This window comes from Plecotus auritus (assembly GCF_963455305.1).
Source record: "Plecotus auritus genome assembly, chromosome: 2".
NCBI lineage: Eukaryota > Metazoa > Chordata > Mammalia > Chiroptera > Vespertilionidae > Plecotus > Plecotus auritus.
Window position 1 is genome coordinate 512,794 of NC_137771.1, and position 18,793 is coordinate 531,586.

Below are 18,793 nucleotides of genomic sequence, written 5' to 3' on the forward strand. Positions count from 1 at the left end.
CGCCTGGTGCCTGTCTTTGCGGAGAGGGGCGCGGGCGGGTCTCGGTTCTTCCCGGACAGAAACAAGCGGTCCCGCCCCACGCCGCTTGGCCCTCCGCTCCGAGCCCAGCTGTGGCCGGCGCTTCTGCCAGACGTCCCGCCCCACGTGTCCGCCCGTCCCAGGGCTCCTGGGCCCAGAAGCCAGCCCCGAGCAGAGACATCTTCCGGGCCCAGGCCGCCTCCCGCGACCCCCGGCCCCTCCCTCCCTATCTCCTGGGCGGGTCCTGGAGACGGGCGTGGGCCTCAGCAGGACCCGCTTCTTGCTGAGTTCGGGCCCAGAATAAGCAGGGCGGGGGAGGGGCGCATGGTCTGTTTTGGGCCCGGGGCCCGCAGGGTCCAGGAAGAGCGGGCCGGGCGCAGGGCCGGAGGGCAGCTTGTCGGGCAAATATTTAGCCACGCAGAGGGGGCGCTGCTCCAGCTGGGCCCGGCGGCAGCGCTTTCCAAGAACCACCCGAGACGCTCCCCCGGAGCCTGGCGGCTGCTCGCCAGGCCCTTGGCGCTGACCCCGCTGGCCCGGCACACCGCTGTCACTCTGGGCTCCGGGCCTGGATGGAGAACGGGGAGGGCCCGGACCCTCGGCCTCGGCTGGCCCAATTCCCACCCTTCTGCCAGCCGACAGCCCCCTCCAACTCCCAGCCCTCTCCTCCCCTCAGTCTACGCGCCCCCGCCCCCCGGTTCCCCCAGCCCAGGGGCGCCCTCGCCAACACCCTGCCTGGCTGGCCTCACCCCGGCTCAGCCTGAAGGCCGCCCCGTCCAGTCTTCCAGTCTCAGGACAGTGTCTCCCACCTCCCACCCAGGACCACTCCGAACGGGCCCTGCGCCTGGCGCCGTTGGGAGAGAGCTCAATGGGGGATTCTTGGCTCCCCGCAGCCCCTGCCCCTGGGCGCCGCCCCCCGCGTCCCCCATGGGGTCCCTCCGCGGGCCTCTTCCAGCTCTCGGTGGGACCCCTGCACATCCCCCCACTCCTGGCGCCACAGCCGCTACCCCGCCTCTCTCCCCCCCGTCAGCCGCCCGGACTCACTTGCCACGTCCCTCCCGCCGTATCCCCGCCCCTCTCGCGGGGACCCTGCCCGGCCAGCGCCGGCGGACGTGTCCTGGGCTGGCCTGGTCGGAGGTTCCACTCCTGGGTCTCATTCGGTGTCCAGGGGGTTGGGGGATTCCACGGAGGAAAAAGCCTCCGGTCCCTCAGCCCCAGCCCGTTTGGGGCCCCAACTGACCATCCCTGCCTTATGCTGAGCCCCTGGCGTCTGTCCCTTCCTGACAGCCGGGTACCTTCTCGCGTCTCCCCCACCCACACCCCCCGCCCCAGCGTCCCCGCCCGACCCCGGCCACCGACCCGCAGGCCGGGGTCCCGGCGCCAACAGCGGGATGGCCAGCTGGTTTCCTTCAGGGGTGGCCGCCCCCGCCTCCCCACCCCCACCCCGGGGCTGTAATCCGAGCCGCCTCGGCGCCTCCCCCAGCTCGCGCGCCTGCGGGCCCCGCAGCCCACGCGCCCGGAGCCCCCACAGCAAGTCCGCAGGCGCCATGGCCCGCGGGGCCTGCGTGCCCTGGGCGTCGTCGGGGGCCCGCGCTCAGGCCGGCTGGTGGGGGGCCGTGCTGGGCGCCCTGTGCCTGCTGCCCGTCCTCCTGCTGCTGGTCCGGCTGGGGGCCCTGCCGGCTGCCTGGCCCGCCGCAAGCGCAGCGCAGGTGAGTCCCTCCCGGCGCCAGGGACAAGCGCAGGCGTCCGAGTGTCCGCGCGTCCACGGTGCCCAGTGGCTGGGGGTGGGGGACAGCATCCCTCCAGCTCCGCCCACTCTGACCCGGCTGGTCTCCATACCCTTTTCCTTTCGGGCTGTAACGGCGCTTGGGGTGGAGAACCGGGCAGCGCTCCCCCGCCTCCTTCGCGCCCAGTCTCTTCCTCGCGTTTTGGAATCGGGCTGCCCCCTCAGAGCACTTGCTTCCCTTGAAGGAAGACGCCGCGACCCACCCCGCCGGTGTCCTCAGCACCCCGGGGCCCGGTCCGCTGCCCCCCCAGGCGCCCCGCAGACGCCGCTACACGCTGACCCCCGCCAGGCTGCGCTGGGACCACTTCAACCTCACCTACAGGTGCCACCCTGGCCTGGGGGGGGGGCGGGGGCGCGGCAGCATCCTCGCCGCCACCCCTGACCTTGACCCCCACCCCCAGGATCCTCTCTTTCCCGCGGAATCTGCTGAGCCCCAGCGAGACTCGGCGGGGCCTGGCCGCCGCCTTCCGCATGTGGAGTGACGTGTCCCCCTTCAGCTTCCGCGAGGTGGCCCCCGAGCAGCCCAGCGACCTCCGGATAGGTGAGCGCCGCGCCCCCGCCCGCCGCCCGCCGCCCGCCCGCCCCGGCTCAGCCCTGTGCTCCGCAGGCTTCTACCCGGCCAACCACACGGACTGCCTGGTGTCCGCGCTGCACCACTGCTTCGACGGCCCCACGGGCGAGCTGGCCCACGCCTTCTTCCCCCCGCACGGCGGCATCCACTTCGACGACAGCGAGTACTGGGTCCTGGGCCCCACGCGCTACAGCTGGAAGAAAGGTGACGGCGGCCGGCCCCTGGGGGACCCTCCGCGCCCTGGGGTCCCGGTGGAGGGCTGGGGACAGGGCTGCGATTTGGGGTGAGGGAGGCAGGCAGGGGGGGGGGGGCGGCTGTGAGGCCACAGGCCCGAGTTCCAGGAGCTCTGAGCCCCTAATCCCCACGCCGGGCGGAGCTGCATTCCTGGGGTGAGCTCACCGCCGCGCCGGCTGGGAACCTTCTTATCTGCCCAAGGCTGCTGCCCTGCAGACGGGCGGCCGCACGGAGGGGGCCGGGGCGGCGGGCGGCCGGGCCCCAGGCGCTGACCGGCGGGACCTGCAGGCGTGTGGCTGACCGACCTGGTGCACGTGGCGGCCCACGAGATCGGCCACGCGCTGGGCCTGATGCACTCGCAGCACGGCCGTGCGCTCATGCACCTCAACGCCACGCTGCGCGGCTGGAAGGCGCTGTCGCAGGATGAGCTGTGGGGGCTGCACCGGCTCTACGGTGGGTGCCTGAGGCGGCGGTGGGGCGGGGGCGGGGGCGCGGGGCAGGCCCTGAGGCCAGGCCGCCCTCCTCTAGGCTGCCTGGACCGGCTGTTCGTGTGCGCGTCCTGGGCGCGGAGGGGTTTCTGCGACGCCCGCCGGAGGCTCATGAAGAGGCTGTGCCCCAGCAGCTGCGACTTCTGTTACGGTGAGGCCGGTCCCAGCCCAGGCGGAGCGGGAAGGGGCGGGGCGGGGCGGGGCGCTGACCGGCCCCTCCCTCCCTCCCTCCCGCACAGAGTTCCCCTTCCCCACGGTGGCCGCCACCTTGCCGCCCCCCAGGACCAAAACCCGGCTGGTGTCGGAGGGCAGGAACGTGACCTTCCGCTGCGGCCACAAGATCCTGCACAAGAAAGGCAAAGTGCAGTGAGTGACCCGCCCGGGGCGAGGGGGCGGCGGGCTGGGGTCTCCCCACTCAGCAGCCCCGCCCCCCGCAGCTGGTACAAGGACCAGGAGCCGCTGGAGTCCTCCTACCCCGGGTACCTGGCGCTGGGCGAGGCGCACCTGAGCATCATCGCCAACGCCATCAACGAGGGCACCTACACCTGCGTGGTGCGCCGGCGGCAGCGCGTGCTCAGCACCTACTCCTGGCGCGTGCGCGTGCGCCCCTGAGCGCCGGGCGCTGATAAAGGCTTTCTCTCTGACGTCTCCGCGCCCTTTCTTGGGGGGCGGGGCCGTCTCTAGACCGAGCCCCGCTGGATGTGGGGAGCCTGGGGCCAGGACACCCCGGCCCAGTCCAGTTAGAGCAGGAGCTGGAGGCAGGGAGAGGCCGGCCCACGTGGGGCCAGAGTTCAACTGTGGGGCGGGGCTCAGGGCCAGCGCAGGAAGGACAGACACCAGCGCTTCTCCCTTTCACCGCATCTTATAGGGTGTGACCGCCTACGAAATCCACGGGGCTGCGTGCCCCGCTGTGGGCGCTGCGCTGTGGGTGCCCTCCGAGGGCAGGAGGCGCCACGCAGGAGCCTCAAGATTCAAGACTGAAATCGCAGCCAGGATCTGACAGCACGTGTGCGCGCACCTGTGTGTGTGTGTGTGTGTGTGTGTGTGTGCGCGCGCACCTGTGTGTGATCTGACAGCGTGCGTGTGTGTGTGTGTGTGTGTGAGATCCGACAGTGTGTGTGTGCGCGCGCCTGTGTGTGATCTGACAGTGTGTGTGTGTGTGTGTGTGTGTGTGTGTGTACACGCGCGCGCGCCCCCTCTGCACTGGCCCCCCTCCTCATGTGGCAAGTGTGAGAAATCTGAAAAAAGAGCCTTTTCTTCCACAAGGAATAAGATTTAATTCTACAAATTTACAAGCCAAGACGAAATGTGGAGAACCAGGCCAGCAGTTCGACTTGAGGCCACTTCACCGCAGCCCGTCATCTGGGCAGGACCCGGGTCTGACCCACAGGCGGCCTCCGCTCCTGCCCCTGGTCCCGCTATTGGTCTGGGGTCCGCTCTGAACCTCAGAACTTGAGGCTGAAGCCAGGGCCTGCAGCCGAGGCCCCCTGGTTGGTGGTGGTGAGATGGAAGCCGGTCTCCTTCAGGTCGTCGTCACCCTAGGGAGCAAGTGGCACCGTGGGGCCCTGGCCAGGCCAGCTAACCTCAGGGACACCCCCGTACCGTCCCCCCTGCCTACACGCCCCTCACCAGCTGGCTGTAGCCGAGGCCTCCCTCGGGGGGTCTTGGGCTGGTGCCACGCTTCACCCTTTGCTGTTCGCTCTTGGCGGGCCACGTGGGGAACATCGAGGGGTCAATGGGGAGGGGGGTCTCCCGGAAGTACTCGTGCTTGAGGCCGTCCTCTGCGCTGACCCTCCGCCCAGGAAAGTAGGTCAGGAACCTGGGAGAAGAAGGCACGTGGAGCGGGGGGGGGGGCTGGGAAGGGACCCCCCACCACCCCCCGCCCCGCCCCCACAGCGGCTCACTTGTTCATGAGGTCGAAGCCCTGGTCGGAGAGCAGCGCCCCGAAGCGCTTGCGCAGGTTGTTGTAGGGGTACTCGGTGAAGGTCATCTTCTTCACGGCCGGCAGCTCGTTGTAGCCGGGCCAGATCTTCTCACTGGGTGTCCCCAGGTCCTGAGAGAGGGACAGCTCAGCATAGCCATGCCCGCAGCGCCCCCCGCCCCCCGCCCCCCGCACGGTGCCCTGACCCACCTTAAACACTTTGTTGATTTGATCGATCTCCGACTTCCCGGGGAACAGGGGCTTCTGCGTCAGCAGCTCCCCGAAGATGCAGCCCACGGACCACATGTCCACGGCCGTGGAGTACTCCTGGGGACAGGGACACGCTCAGGGGCCAGTGGGACCCAGCGCAGGGGGGGCAGGCCCCACCCAGCCCAGCACGTACCTTGGCCCCCAGCAGCAGCTCTGGGGCGCGGTACCACAAGGTGACGACGACAGGGGTGTAGGCCTTCAGAGGGGACCCGTACTCCCGCGCCAGCCCGAAGTCCCCCACCTGCAAGGACAGTGGGGCCGGGGGTTGCGCTCACCGGGGCTGTGGCTCACCGGGGCCTGAGCTCACCGGGGCTGTGCTCACCGGGGGCTGTGCTCATTGGGGCTGCGCTCACCGGGGCTGCGCTCACCTTGAGGATGCCGGCGTGGCTCAGCAGCAGGTTGGAGGTCTTGAGGTCACGGTGCAGGATCCAGTTGTCATGCAGGTGCTTCACTCCGCACAGCAGCTGGATCATCAGCGTCTTCACCTCCCCTGGGCGAGAGGCACGGTGCTCTCACCCGCAGACACCTCAGCCCAGTGTGGCTTCACATGCACTCACGTGTGCACTCACGCATGCACTCACGCGTGCACTCACACGCATGCAGGGGTCCCGGGGACAGCAGAGGCCACCTCTACGGCTGGCACAGCTGCAGCCCCGCCCGCTCACCTGGCAGGAACGGCTGCTTCATGGTCTCCATCAGGCTCTTGAGGTCGTGCTCCACGTAGTTCATCACAATGTAGATCTTGTCCATGTTGCTGCCCACGACGATCTCCTGGGAAACAAGACCAGGCCGGTGGCCCCGCACGTGACCTGACCGCCAGCTGCCCCGCCCTGAGGGGAGCTGAACCCCAGGGCAGGCACTAGGTGAGGGCTGGGGCCCACTGAGAGAGGACTGCAGCCGCGCAGGCACGGGCGGGCCGCCTACCCTGACGGTCACGATGTTGGGGTGCTGCGCCTTGAGAATGGTGTTGATCTCCCGCAGCGACGTGATGGGAAAGCCCTCCTTCTCCTTCTCCATTTTCAGCCGCTTCAGGGCCACAATCTCATCTGAAAACAGTGCAAAGACGGTGCTGACGCCTTCCCGCGGGCGCGGTCCACCAGGACTCGAGGTGATGCTTTAACGGGGAGCTCACACGTGTGGGCGCCAGGAAGCCCCAGCCATGCCCCCGTGGAACACGAGCACATTCCAGACCAGTCTCCTCGGCACCTGCGGTGACCCTGGCACAGAGCCGACCTCGACACCCCACCTCAAGCATTCACCAAGGACTCGGCTCAGTCACCACTCTGCCCTTCCGAGACCCGGCCAAGCCTGGGCACAGCGACGCCCACACCTGTTCAGGGCCGTCGCTCAAGGCTGGTGCACCCTCCCCTGTGGCGCCGTCACCTGCTGTCACAACCAAACAGGAGAGTGTCCCGGCCAGGCCGCCCTCGGCCTCTGGAGGCACCAAGGGTTCAGCTGCTCCGAGTGTCGCCTGTGAGTCATGCCCGGTGCAGGCCGGGCAAGGCAAGGCCACCGCCAACACCAGGGGGCACTCCCGGGATCGCAGGGCCTGTGTATCCATGACCTTGAAGCTGAAGGGCCAGGGGCCAGGGCTCACATCCCGGCTCCCTGCCCGTGGCCCCACCTCCCTCAGAGCAGCATGGAGGCCGCCCGGGCTGTGCAGGGCGCGCCCAAGGACACTCCTCAGGCAACCCCCTCCCTCCCCGCCTCCCCTTCCCCTTGGGGCCACGCAAGAGCCTCCCCACCTGTCTTCTTGTCCTTGGCTCTGTACACCACCCCGTAGGTGCCCTCCTCAATCCTGTTCAGGCACTGGAACTCCTCCACGCTGCGACAGCCCTGCAGGGGGCACTGGTGTGAGGGGCGGCCGTGCGCGGCCTGGTGGAGGGCAGGAGCTCCCTCCTTCCGTCTTCTTCAGGGAGCACAGCCCCCCGATCCCCGATACCACTCAGGCGGACAGAAGCCGTCCCAGGCCCTTCTTCCCAGCCAGGCCTGCCCTGTGCCCGAGGACAGGAGCGCCGGCACCCACCAGCCCCGCCTGCCTCCCTGCACGGCTCTGCTGGGTGCGAGAAGCCCCCCTTGGGCGCGGGGCTGGCGCCGTCCTGTCACATGTGGCCAGGCCCACGGCTCAGAGGCCCCTCAGCAGAGCCGCTAAGGAAGCTGGGCCGGCCGAGGGCCCGGAGGGAACCTGCCGCCCCCAGGCCCGAAGCGGGTGGAGGCCTGTGGTGTTGACACTGACCCCCCTGGGGACCCACTCCTCCACGAGCCCCCCGCGGTGCCCCGTTACTGATACTCCCCCAGCAGAAGTGCACGCCGCCTCCTGCCGTGGCCCTACCACCCCCGGCCCTGGTAGGGGTGACCATCGGGCCCCTCATAACCAGCGAAGGAGCCGGTGTGGGGCGCCTGACCTGCAGGGCGGGCAGGTACTTGGGCAGCTCCTGCTTGAGCTCGATGGGCGACAGGGCTGGGGAGTCAGGCACGAACTCGCCTTCGGTCAGGGCAGTGCTGTGGGGGGTGCCCTCGCCCACCTCTTCTTCCCCTTCTTCACTGTCCCCGGAATCTCGGTCAAATCGTGACTCTGGAACTTCCAAGTATAAACCGATCACTGAACCAGGAATGAGCCCCTGTCACAAGCCCCTTCCTGTTCGGGGAGGGCAGCGGCCCCGGGTACCTGCCACATGAGCTGCTTCCCTGGACTGAGGGCACCTGGGCCTTGGGGCCCGCCGGCCGGGCCACGGCCACATGAGCCACTGACTAGATGCTGAGCTCCGAGGAGGCACCCCTGGAACTCAGCAGGCCCAAGGGCTCAGCTCAGCTGCCTGCAGGCCTCGCCGTCCGACCTGAGCGGTTCCCCTTGCTCCCCGCGCTGAGGCCGGGCAGGGCTGGCAGTGCCCTGCCTCCTGCTGTCCAGCGCCAGCGGCACTCAGCCAGCACTGTCCCTACAGGCAGCGTGGGGCTGCATGTGGGCCCAGGGCTCCGCGGGCAGCCCAGCCCGGGACAAGGCCAGGACGGGAATGCCCTGTGGCTGCTGGGGCCCGGCATGCCTTGGAGAAGGGTTATTTGAATAGAGGGCCATACTCATGCTCACAACTCTGAGAAGTCCTCACCGCACTTAGGGACGGATAAGGAAGAGGAACGACGGCGGGAGGCCTCTTACCAACGAGGATGTGGTTCTCAGCCTCTCGCTCTTCGTCTTCACTCATTTCCTCCTCACTCACTTCCTCTGCAAGAGAGCAGTGTCCATCCGTGTCCCCCCGGCCTGGGAGTGCCCCCCAGCAGGCTCTGGGTCTGCTCCCTCCAGGGGGCCTCGTGTAAGTCCCAGACAACAAGATGTCTTCAATTTGGAAGTTTTAAAAAAAGTCAGACTTCGCCCTGGCCGGTGGATAGAGCGTCGGCCTGCGGACTAAAGAGTCCTGGGTTCGATTCCGGTCAAGGGCACTTAAGTTGGTTTCAGGCTGCTCCCTGGCCCAGGGCGGCATGCAGGAGGCAACCAATCGACGTGTTTCTCTCACATCAGTGTTTCTCTCTGTCTCTCCCTCTCTCTTCCACTCTCCCTAAAAATCAATGGAAAAATACCTTTGGGTAAGAATTCACAAAAAAATAAATGAAATGGAAGTTTAAAAAACAAATTAGGCTTCTAATTATTTTTCTTCATTCCCAGAACTCTATCCAAATACACGACTGTGTGCCCTGGCTGGTGGTCAGCGGTTAGAGCACTGTCTCCGTACACAAAGGTTGCAGGCTCGAACCCCAGTCATGGCACATACAAGAATAAGCATAAATAAGAGGAACAAGTTGATGTTTCTCTCTCTCAAATGAATAATAAGTAAATCCTATATAATAAAAGCCTAATATGCAAATTGACCGAACAGCGGAACAACTGGTGGAACAACAGGTCGCTATGACCCACACGAACCACCAGGGGGCAGACGCTCAACACAGGAGCTGCCCCCAGACCCCCCACCTCAATCGCCCCCCGTAGATCAGCCCTGATCGCCAGCCAGGCCTAGGGACCCCACCCGTGCATGAATTTTGTGCACCGGGCCTCCAGCAATGGGTTACAAAAACCACACACCTTCGTGCCCTGCGCTCTCACCTGCCGACTGTCCGGACACGTCCTCAGAGTTGCTCCCAGTCTCCTCTTCCTCCTCCTCCTCCTCTTCTTCTTCCTCCTCCTCCTCTGATTCTTCACTGCTGCTCCCCTCCTCCTCCTCCTCCTCTTCCTCCTCCTCCTCCTCCGAACCCGACCCTGATTCCGCTGCAGGCAGCACACAGCAGGGGTGAGCCTGTGGCCCTCCTGTGCAGCAGGGCATCTGGGCTCGGCCAGGAGCGCGGCTACCTGAGGAGGACTCGGCCGAGCTGGTCTTCCGCTCGTTGTCGCTGATGTCTTGTAGGTCAGACAGCAGGTCTCTCTCTTCCATCTTCTCTTCTTTCACTGACGAAGCAAACCACCCAAGGTGAGTTCAGGAAAATATCTTTTAAACCCCCCAGCAAAGACCTACACCAGAGGCACCAGCAGGCACTGCCCGGCCTCACCTGGCTTCCGGCCTTCTCCCAGCTCAAACCTCTCCCGCGGAGGCCGGGGCGGGCTGCGGCTCCAGTGGCTGGCCTTCACTTTATCGCCGTAGTCCTCTCGCATGGCTCGGTGATGCGCAGAAACTGGCACCCAGCACGGAACAGGAGACCGCGTTGGCAGCAGCTTCTTCCCACCAGGGCCCTCCTTGGCCACCCCTCCCCCATCACCCCGCACCCTTGCTGAGGGGACGGCCCATGTGTGCGCAGGGCAGACACCACCACGGCACACACACGTGCTAATGGCACCCGGGGCAGAGGCCAGGAAACCGAGGAAAGAAAGCTCCGACCTGAGGCCAGGAGCCGACCCCGAGGATCCAGGTGCCCCCCCAGACCCATCAGAAAGGGCCAGGAACCACCTCCGCAGGCCTGTGCTCCACCCCCTGTGGGCAGCAGGGGCCCAGGACACGGACACGCTGTCAAGCGCCAGGCGTGTGGCGGCCCCGGGTGCAGCTCCCCTCCGTGGGACACAGCCCGCCACCCGGCCTCTGGGCACCCCCGCAGGCGCACCTTCCCTCCGCGCCTCCCGCTCCTTGCGCCGCTCCTCTGCACGCCGCTCCCGCTCCTTCTGCTCCCGCTGCTCCTTCTGCTGTTCCCGCAGCTTGCGCTCCCGCTCCCGCTTCCTCTCCAGCTGCTCCAGGCGGTCCCTGCAACAAGCACATGCCAGCTCCTCCCCGGAAAGGTGGTTTTACCCCCACCCCGTGCTTCTGCTCGGGTTTGTGAGGTGCCTTTTTAAGCTGCTCAATCCACGGAGAGCGTCTTAAAAGCCGAACACATGAGCAAGGGCACCCTGAGGAGGCGCCCCTCCCGAGCACAGCCGAATGGAGAGCTGGGACGAGGAGGCAGGGCCGCTAGGAACAAACCCACTGGTTCTGGAATGTCCCACGTTCCCGGTCACCAGGTCTAAGATGCCCCAAGACTCCCCCAAGCATGTATCACAGCCCTGGCTACATCCACCTGCACACGAGGTGTGTCTCCAAGGCTACAGGGTGACGGTGGGAGCCGGGGGAAGCCGCTTCCAGGCGAGGTGCCACTTGAGTAAGGAAACTCTAGTGACCGAAACACGTGTGGGGCTGCACCCTAAGGCGGCCAAATAGTGCGCCACGATCACACGTGACTCCCACAGCTCTAGGCAGTCCAAGCACAGCTGCAAAGCTAACTCATCTTCATAAAAACGACCATCCGACGCCCACAAACACGAGCACAAGCAAAACATGGCGAGGACAGTCAGGCCCGTGGCCGTCAGCCCTGGACCATGCTGCCCAGCAGCTTCACCGCCTGACGGCTGGACCATGGTCCTGGCTCCAGGTGCCGCTCCCTCGCTGCCTGGGCCCAGCCCAGTTCAAGGTGAAGCTGAGGTAGGATTTACATGTAAAACTCAACCACTAACCCACTTTTTCATAAATGTATGAAATCGTGCAGCAATCACGTCCGTTCTAAAACCCCCGTCACCACCTGCCCAATGTCCGTGGCCAGGCCCCGCTGCACGGATCTGCTCGTCTGCTCAGACCTCCTGGGCCTTTCTCTGCTGCTGCTTTGGGCTGTTTGCTGTCTCTGTCCTCGCTTTTTTTTTTAAAAAAAAAAATATATTTTACTGATTTTTTACAGAGGAAGGGAGAGGGACAGAGAGCCAGAAACATCGATGAGAGAGAAACATCGATCAGCTGCCTCCTGCATACCCCACACCGGGGATGTGCCCGCAACCAAGGTACATGCCCTTGATCGGAACCGAACCCGGGACCCTTCAGTCCACAGGCCGATGCTCTATCCACTGAGCCAAACCGGTCAGGGCTCTGTCCTCGTTTTTTGAGGTGGACGCTTAGGTGACTGACTGGACACCTTCCTATTCTGACATCAGAGCTTAAAGCCAAAGCTTCCCCTCGAAGCAGCTCTAGCTGCGCCCTTGGTTCTGACAGGGTTTTGTTTTCGCTTAGAACAGTTTCTATTTTTGTTATAATTTCTTTGGGCCACAGGCTAATCAGAAATGGCTGTTGGATTTCCAAACATCTGGGGACTTGCCTTTGTTGCAGACTTCCACCTGAATTCCCGCGTGGTGAGAGGGCACATTTGTATAATTTCAATTCTCTTAAGCCCCAAGTTTGTTGTATGGCCTCGCATATAACCTTTAGAAAATGTCCCGTGAGCTCTTGGAGTGTCTCCTGCAGCTGTGGGTGTTAGATTGGGTTGGTTGGCAGTATTTTCCAAAATTTCTATGACCTTGATTTTCTCTCGTTGTCCTATGACGAGCAGAGACATTTCCGGCGGTGACCAGCTGTTCTCGGCTTTATGCATCTTGGGCTCTACAGGTGCGTGGCATTCACCGCTGTCCCACCTCTGCCCATAAGGCCGTGTGCAGCTGGCTGTTCCGAAGCCCTCTGGGCAGCACTGGCCTCGGCCTCTGCTGTCATTAGGAGCCACGCCAGCACTCTGTGGTGCCATCCGCACGGCGGGCCTTCCGCCAGCCTCTGACTCCCAGGAGTTCCTCTTACAGACAGCATGTAATCGGTCTTACTCTCTGACAACCTCGTGGTTGTCTGGGGTACAGAGACCATCTCCCCGTGACTACAACTATGGCTGGACTTGTTTTTCGCTCATTTCCTCTTCGTCTTCTTTTGGCTCCTCTGCTCCTCCGACTTGGACTTAAGGGCCTTCAGCACCGCCGTGAATCTGCTCTTACTCCTCGCGCCTAGGAGGGCTCTTGGGTGCATCTCACGAGATTAACACCAAGTCCATTCCCGGGAAACAGAGCGACGGTCCCAGGCCCCTTCCCTGCTCCTCTGGGCAGCCTATCGGTGTTGCATACCGCATGACAAGCGTCTGTGTAATTACTGTGTCCTACAATCCCGTGTCTTTCCAGGAGAGAGGCGAGAAGAAACATACTCACCGGTTCCTTTACGGTAACCCGCTTTCACCGTTCCCCGTGCCGTCTTTTCGTCCCATGGATTCGATGCCGAATGGCGTCATTTCCATTCGGCTGAAGGTCTTGGAGTATCTCTTGTACGGCAGCTCCTGCTCACAGTGGGGCCCACCGGTCCACGTGCACCTGCTGAAGAACCGTTCTGCGGGACACACAGTCCTTGCTGAGTTTCTCAGTGTGAGCACAGTCCGTGCCTCTGGCCTCCAGCCACCCGGGACCGCAGCTCTTCTGTGGAGACAGCGCCTCCTGCTGCCTCTCAACACCTCCCCACCGGCTCTCGCCAGATGGACTCCGTCTTTCTGCACTTGGGGGTTCATTGTCTTTGGAATCTAGATGACTCTCATCAAAGCGGGGCAGTTTTCAGCGGTCCTGTGTAAACCATCCTTGCCTTCCGTTCCCCCGGGCGGCCGTCACCGGGCACGTCCCGCGGTTTCTGAGGCTCTGCCCCTCGGAGACCTGTTCTGCCATTCCGCCTTCTCCGCTGCTTCCTCTTCTGAAGCCAAGACAGCTACACCGGGACAGCTTCCACCGCGCTTTTCTTCCTTAGCGGGAGCCGTGCTTCCTGACTTCCGTGTTCACCTCAAACCGTTCTGTTGAAAGTGGACATTTTAGACGACGTTGTAGCAACTCTGGATCCTAACTTGTCCTCTCAGTTGTCGCTGTTTGTTTAAATTTGGGAACTCGGTCTCCCTTGCAATGTAGCCGCTGCTGCTGTTTTCTATGTTCCTTTTATTTTCAAGCCTGGCTCCCGTGGGGTCTGCACAGCTGTGTGATCAGCCCACACTGGGCAGCACGAGTGTGGCAAACACGCATGTTCACATGCTACCCGCGCACCGACACGGTGAGGGCTGCGCCCGCCTCGCAGTGGTCTCACTTCACTCCTGGCCTCAGCTCCTCCCTCAGCCGAGGCTCTTCTCACACACCTTCCTCAGACGCTGCTCCGTTCACGGGGCTGCCGGGATGTGGGCCCATCCACCGGCTCCCTTTCCTCACAGCAGGCCACCTCCCAGGCGCTCTCTGGAAACGACCTCCACGTGAGTGGCCCTAGTCTAACCCGCATCTACTGGGCCGTGGCCATGTCACGCCCCACGTGGGCACAAGCCTGTTCCAGACGCTGTTTTCACTGCTTTGATGGGACGCTGACCATCACAAGCACCGAGAGCCCCTCACAAGCACAAGCCCATTACCTCTCCCTCCTGGAGTGCTCTCTCGCCATCTCTCGCCGCTTCTGCCTCTCCCACTCGCGGCGAGCTTTGTCCTGCTCCTCCCGGTGCCGCTTCCGGCGCTCGTGCTCTCTCTCCTTCTCCTTCACTCTGGCGTGCTTGCCTAACGAGGGGGGGGGAGAGGGAGGGAAAGGGAGAGGGAAGAGAGAGAGGGAGGGAGAGGGGAGGGAGGGAGAGGGAGAGAGAGAGGGGGGAGGGAGGGAAGGAGGGAGAGGGAAGAGAGAGAGGGAGGGAGAGGGGAGGGAGGGAGAGGGAGAGAGAGAGGGGGGAGGGAGGGAGGGAGGGAGAGGGAGAGGGAAGAGAGAGAGGGAGGGAGAGGGGAGGGAGGGAGAGGGAGAGAGAGAGGGGGGAGGGAGGGAAGGAGGGAGAGGGAGAGGGAAGAGAGGGAGGGAGAGGGAGAAAGAGGAGAGGGAGTGAGAGAGGGGGGATGTAGAGAGAGGGGGAGAGAGGGGGAGGAAGGGAGAGGGAGGGAGAGAGGGAGAGAGAGGGGGAGGGCGGGAAGGAGGGAGAGGGAGAAGGAAGAGAGAGAGGGAGATAGAGGGAGGGAGAGAGAGAGAGGGAGAGCGGTCACATGAAGAAACATAACTTGCTAACACTTATGTGGAAATATAAAGCAAAGAAAACATAACGACTGGGATTAATTAATACAGTGGAACCTGGTTTCTTGAACTTATTAATTTGTTCCAGACCCCCAAATGATTCCGTTTTAACCTTTCTTATATACAGTACATGTCTATTGTACTGTTTACTATTAAAAAAAACCCACTAAAAACAAGGATGTAAAATGTAAATGAAAATTTAACAAAAAGAAAAGGAAATGTACAGTAAAAAAATTTAACGATTAAAAGCAGCAACATAAGCAAAAAGCCACAAAAATGTTCACAATATCCTGAGATGGTAACAGTGGTAAACTGACCCATAGTCACAGATTCTCTCCTGTCACCTGAGAGATGCAGGAATGACCACACAGGTTCAGCATGAAAGGGCTGTCAGATGAGAGATGCTGGAGAAACGAGGTTCCACTGCATTCTTAGTTTTCTGGATTGAATAAACTATGCTTAGACTGGACATTATCTCCGTAATTTAAGAAGGCACCATTCATAAGGCCCAGAGGACAACGCTCCGCTCCGCTGAGTGAGTCTCTGCGAGTTACAAAACTATGCTCATTAACCGCACGTGAAACCGTGGGCCCTAAATCCCGCCCGGGCCGCTATGCCCCGTCCCTCGGCAGCTCTGGGTGTTGGTGTGATAGCAAAGCCACTGTCTGGGCTTTTCTAAGCACCCAGCTTTCAGCTACAGCAATTCAGCACTGAACAGTCTGTTCCCCTACACTTGTGAATTAAGACAATCTAATATGTAAACTACCACAAAACAACGTCACGTCAGGAAAAAGAACGGCCAAAGGAAAATGCAATAGCTATTCAGAACGATTTACAATGAACTTAGGATTTAGCTAAAATTTCACTTTCTCTTCTTCTGAAGGCGGGCGGCTATGAACTAGGAAACAGACCACACTTGAACATGACACAAAAGAAAACAAATGCTCTGTACCCCCTTCTGCCGAATGACTACGATGCCTACGTTTCTCTTTTCTCTTTTCATCTTTCCTGTGGTGAGCTTTTTCTTTCCGTGACATTTGCTGGGGTGGTTTGATAGCCAAAGAGTCATCTTCCTCTCCTCTGCAATGATACAAAACAGTGCCACATCACGCTCGGGAAAGTCACGGAGAGCCAGGGTGCGATGGAGTGTCTCCAACACAGAAGGCAGAACTCAGATGATCAATAAAGTGGAATCGGAACCATCATTTAAAAATTATGTGAACGATGACACTTAAGCCAAGACCTAAATTAAATGGACTCCTATGAGAAGTGTGAGAAATCACTGTGGCATACGGAACAAAAATGCCTGGGGAAACGCTAGGGGGTGATGGACAAGTTCCTTATCTTGACTGTGGAAACAAGTTTCCATGCGTGTAAAACGGCCACATTGCATGTTTTAAATATGTGCAGTTCATTTTGTCATTTATACAAAATGACAAAGCTGGTTTTTAAAAAGGCCCCAGTTTTAATCAAACCAAAAGTCACTGAACAGTATCTTCAACCGCCTACACGACCACCATCTTGGGAGAATTCACAGCCTTTGCCTTTCTACCTTCTTTTCTGGTCATGTTGCCTGTAATTACTAGAGGATCAGAGAAGGGAACAAGTGCGGGGAGTGGACAGGGAGCAGCGAGGACACACCGCCTCGGGGGACGTGCTGCTCCCGCCCCGGCCGCTGCTTCGCTGCCTGAGGTTAGCGACTCCCTGCCTGTGTGAACGCGGCCCGACTGAAGCCATCGCAGAGGAAACACTCAGGCTCCCACAAGGGGGTGCGGAAGCGGACACCACACCAGAGCCCGTTTCCATGAACTCAAGGTCCGGGCGGCAAGCTCCTCCCAAGGTCCCTGAGAAAGGCCCCCAGGACCGGCGGCTGTGCACCGCGCCTGCGCTCACCTGTCCTCCATGGAGTCCTCCCTCCTGTAGGGCGAATTCCTGATGGTGATCTCCATGCGGTGGTCCCTCAGCTCCCCCTCCTCAAGGGAATCCCGCTTGGAATCCCGGTCATCAGACTACGGAGCAAGGAGAGAGCCGTTTCCCTCACAGGCAAGTGCCGCCGGGTGCGTGACAGTCCACCTGCCGCCAGCCCAAACCCAGCTCCCACGTACACTCGGATCGGAACTTTACTGACAAATACCACCAAGAAGGTTTTATACTCAAAACACAAAAAGACTCCCATTCAAATCCCCGGACATGAACACCACGACTCTCTGGAACCCAGAGCCCGCGGAGAACGTTTACAACGGGCGCATGTGGCGGGGCATCCGCCTCTACGCCGAGGACTGGAGGGCTCAGGCGCCACTTGGGCCTCAAGGCGCAGGCAGCACGGGGTCCGCGCGGGGCCGAGACCCATCTCGTCAGCAGAGCCCCGATGCCCCGATGCCCCTTCCGCACCCCGGGGGTTGAGGATGTTACTATGCAAACCAGGGAAGCCGCCAAGCACGGGGAGCGAGGGCCAGGCACCCCCTGCGCTGATGCCCGGGTGGGGGGGTCAGAGGAGCTGATTAAGGAGGCGAGAAAAGCTAGTCCTGTCGCGCTAGTGGTTTGGGGGCGAACACTCTCTCCTCCTCCGCGTGGGTCCGCCCTCCACACACAGCTTTAGTAGGTTATCGCTCGGCCCTCCACCTACAGCCAGTGTCTGAGCGCTTTGTTAATTTTTAGGGTAGATGTTGGGCTCACCTGCGACATTTGGAAGTACAAAAGAACGTCACCGAAGTAGCGTTGTTCTAATGGAAAAACGAGGGCAAAGAAATTAAATCTCCTTTAAGAGAACCCTGGACTTAAAAAACATGGCTTACATTTTTTAAGCGCTTTATCTCTGCCTTCTCCTCCTGCTCCTTCCGTCGCTTCTTCTCCTGGAGAATCTCATCTAAGGTCTTCACTTTCCAAGAGTCCTTTTCATCACCCATTGGAGTGAAGCCACTGCCGGCAGAAGGGGCGGGAGCCCGTCAGGACCCGGGCGCCGGCGCGTCGCGCTCGGGGCCCGCGGATCCGCCCGTCGGGCTGCGCCCTTCCCGCCAACCCGGGTCGGGCCGCCGCTGCGCCCGATTCACGGGCCCGGGTTCCGCAGGAACGGCCCGCGGGCCTCGCGGTGCAGGACGCGGCTCTTGGCGAGCGCGGCTTCCGCCCCCGGACAGCGGCCTTCGGCTCCGCGGACCCGTCGCGTTCCCCGGGGGGAGGGTCCGGCGGGGTCGGATCCCGGAGCGTGATGCCCTCGCTGCCAAGATCGCAAGGCCCACGCGGGCGGACGGGACGAGGGAGCGGGAGCGTCGCCCGCCCGGCTCGAGAGCTCGGGGAGCGGCCGCTACTCACCCCTGCGCCGCCGCCGCTGCTGGTCCGGAGCCTGAGGAGAAACTGCGCCCGGCGCGCGCCCGGAGCGTCGTTACTTCCTGCGTCGGCGCGGAATGATGACGTCGGGGAGGGCTGAAGCAGCCGGTTCCGGCCGGAGAATAGGGCTCTTGTGCGTCACTTCCGGCTTCGGCGCGGTCTGATGACACGGGCTGTGGAGCTAGTCTGGGCGCCCCGCCCCGTCGTCCCTCGCGGCCGGTCGCCGTCTTGGCCGGGGCACTGGTCGCTGGCGCCCCCTGGCGGGCTCTTCCCCTGCGGCGCCGACCGGAGCCCGCTGCCCACGGCTGGGCTGGGCTGGGCGTGGACCCGGCGCTCGCTGGGTGGTCAGTGGTTAGAGCGAAGTGCTCTGCACGGGGTTGATGGGCAGGTGGCCGAGGGTTGGATTCCCGGTCAGGGCACCTGCCCCGGTTGGGGGTGCCGTTCACTCCCACATCACTGTTTCTCTCTCTTCAAAAATCAATTTTTAAAAAGGGGGGGCAGCCCTAGCCGGTTTGACTCAGTGGATGGAGCATCGGCATGTGGACCAAAGGGTCCCAGGTTCAATTTCGGTCAAGGGCACATATGGGGTTGCTGGCTCAATCTCCAGTGTGGGGTGTGCAGGGAAGCCCATCATTGATGTTTCTCTCCTTCTCCCTTCCTCTTTGAAATAAAAATAAAAATATATCTATATATATAAAAGCCTAAGCCACCATTAAGACCAGCGCTATGATGCACACTGACCACCAGGGAGCAGGCGCTCAACGCAGGAGTGCCCCCTGGTGGTCAGTGTGCTCCCACAGCCAACCTGACACTGCCAGCCAACCTCTTGTGGGTCCCCCCCACACCCCGCTGCCAGCCAGCACTTATCAGCCAGGA

General features: G+C 62.3%; 2 protein-coding genes across 7 annotated transcripts; one reads left to right on the forward strand and one right to left on the reverse strand.

The window, feature by feature from the left end:
• Nucleotides 1-1,406: 1,406 nt before the first annotated feature.
• MMP23B (matrix metallopeptidase 23B) lies at nucleotides 1,407-3,737 on the forward strand (the record flags this gene model as incomplete). Its single annotated transcript, XM_080655138.1, has 8 exons — nucleotides 1,407-1,724; nucleotides 1,987-2,123; nucleotides 2,203-2,342; nucleotides 2,409-2,576; nucleotides 2,895-3,059; nucleotides 3,135-3,245; nucleotides 3,334-3,460; nucleotides 3,532-3,737. The coding sequence occupies 8 exons, from the start codon at nucleotides 1,407-1,409 to the stop codon at nucleotides 3,704-3,706; spliced, it is 1,341 nt and encodes a 446-aa protein (XP_080511264.1). The 3' UTR covers nucleotides 3,707-3,737.
• Nucleotides 3,738-4,343: 606 nt separating this feature from the next.
• LOC308240676 (cyclin-dependent kinase 11B) lies at nucleotides 4,344-18,610 on the reverse strand. Of its 6 annotated transcripts, none has more exons than XM_080653992.1 (21): nucleotides 17,903-17,991; nucleotides 17,389-17,512; nucleotides 17,270-17,316; nucleotides 16,487-16,602; nucleotides 15,576-15,673; nucleotides 13,959-14,097; nucleotides 10,365-10,501; nucleotides 9,819-9,941; nucleotides 9,622-9,717; nucleotides 9,379-9,540; nucleotides 8,440-8,505; nucleotides 7,691-7,866; nucleotides 7,031-7,121; nucleotides 6,210-6,331; nucleotides 5,951-6,056; nucleotides 5,654-5,775; nucleotides 5,419-5,526; nucleotides 5,226-5,342; nucleotides 4,999-5,147; nucleotides 4,724-4,913; nucleotides 4,344-4,632 (listed from the first exon to the last, which is right to left on the reverse strand). In XM_080653992.1, the coding sequence occupies exons 3-21, from the start codon at nucleotides 17,276-17,278 to the stop codon at nucleotides 4,540-4,542; spliced, it is 2,220 nt and encodes a 739-aa protein (XP_080510118.1). In that variant the 5' UTR covers nucleotides 17,279-17,316; nucleotides 17,389-17,512; nucleotides 17,903-17,991; the 3' UTR covers nucleotides 4,344-4,539. The 6 variants fall into 6 exon arrangements, with proteins under 6 accessions (XP_080510118.1, XP_080510117.1, XP_080510116.1 ...); XM_080653991.1 differs by having other exon boundaries at nucleotides 7,691-7,860; nucleotides 15,546-15,673; nucleotides 17,903-17,986; XM_080653990.1 differs by having other exon boundaries at nucleotides 15,546-15,673; nucleotides 17,903-17,986.
• Between the last annotated feature and the right edge of the window lie 183 nt (nucleotides 18,611-18,793).

What these genes read in the sequence shown, in the direction of transcription:
- LOC308240676 (XM_080653987.1), bottom strand. Translation starts at nt 17,499, where the DNA reads ATGGGTGATGAAAAGGACTCTTGGAAAGTGAAGACCTTAGATGAGATT. An exon ending in CTCGGCCGAGTCCTCCTCAG is followed by an intron (nt 9,541 to 9,621) that starts GTAGCCGCGCTC and finishes TGCTGCCTGCAG; the next exon opens with CGGAATCAGGGTCGGGTTCG. An exon ending in AGTACCTGCCCGCCCTGCAG is followed by an intron (nt 7,122 to 7,690) that starts GTCAGGCGCCCC and finishes TGCCCCCTGCAG; the next exon opens with GGCTGTCGCAGCGTGGAGGA.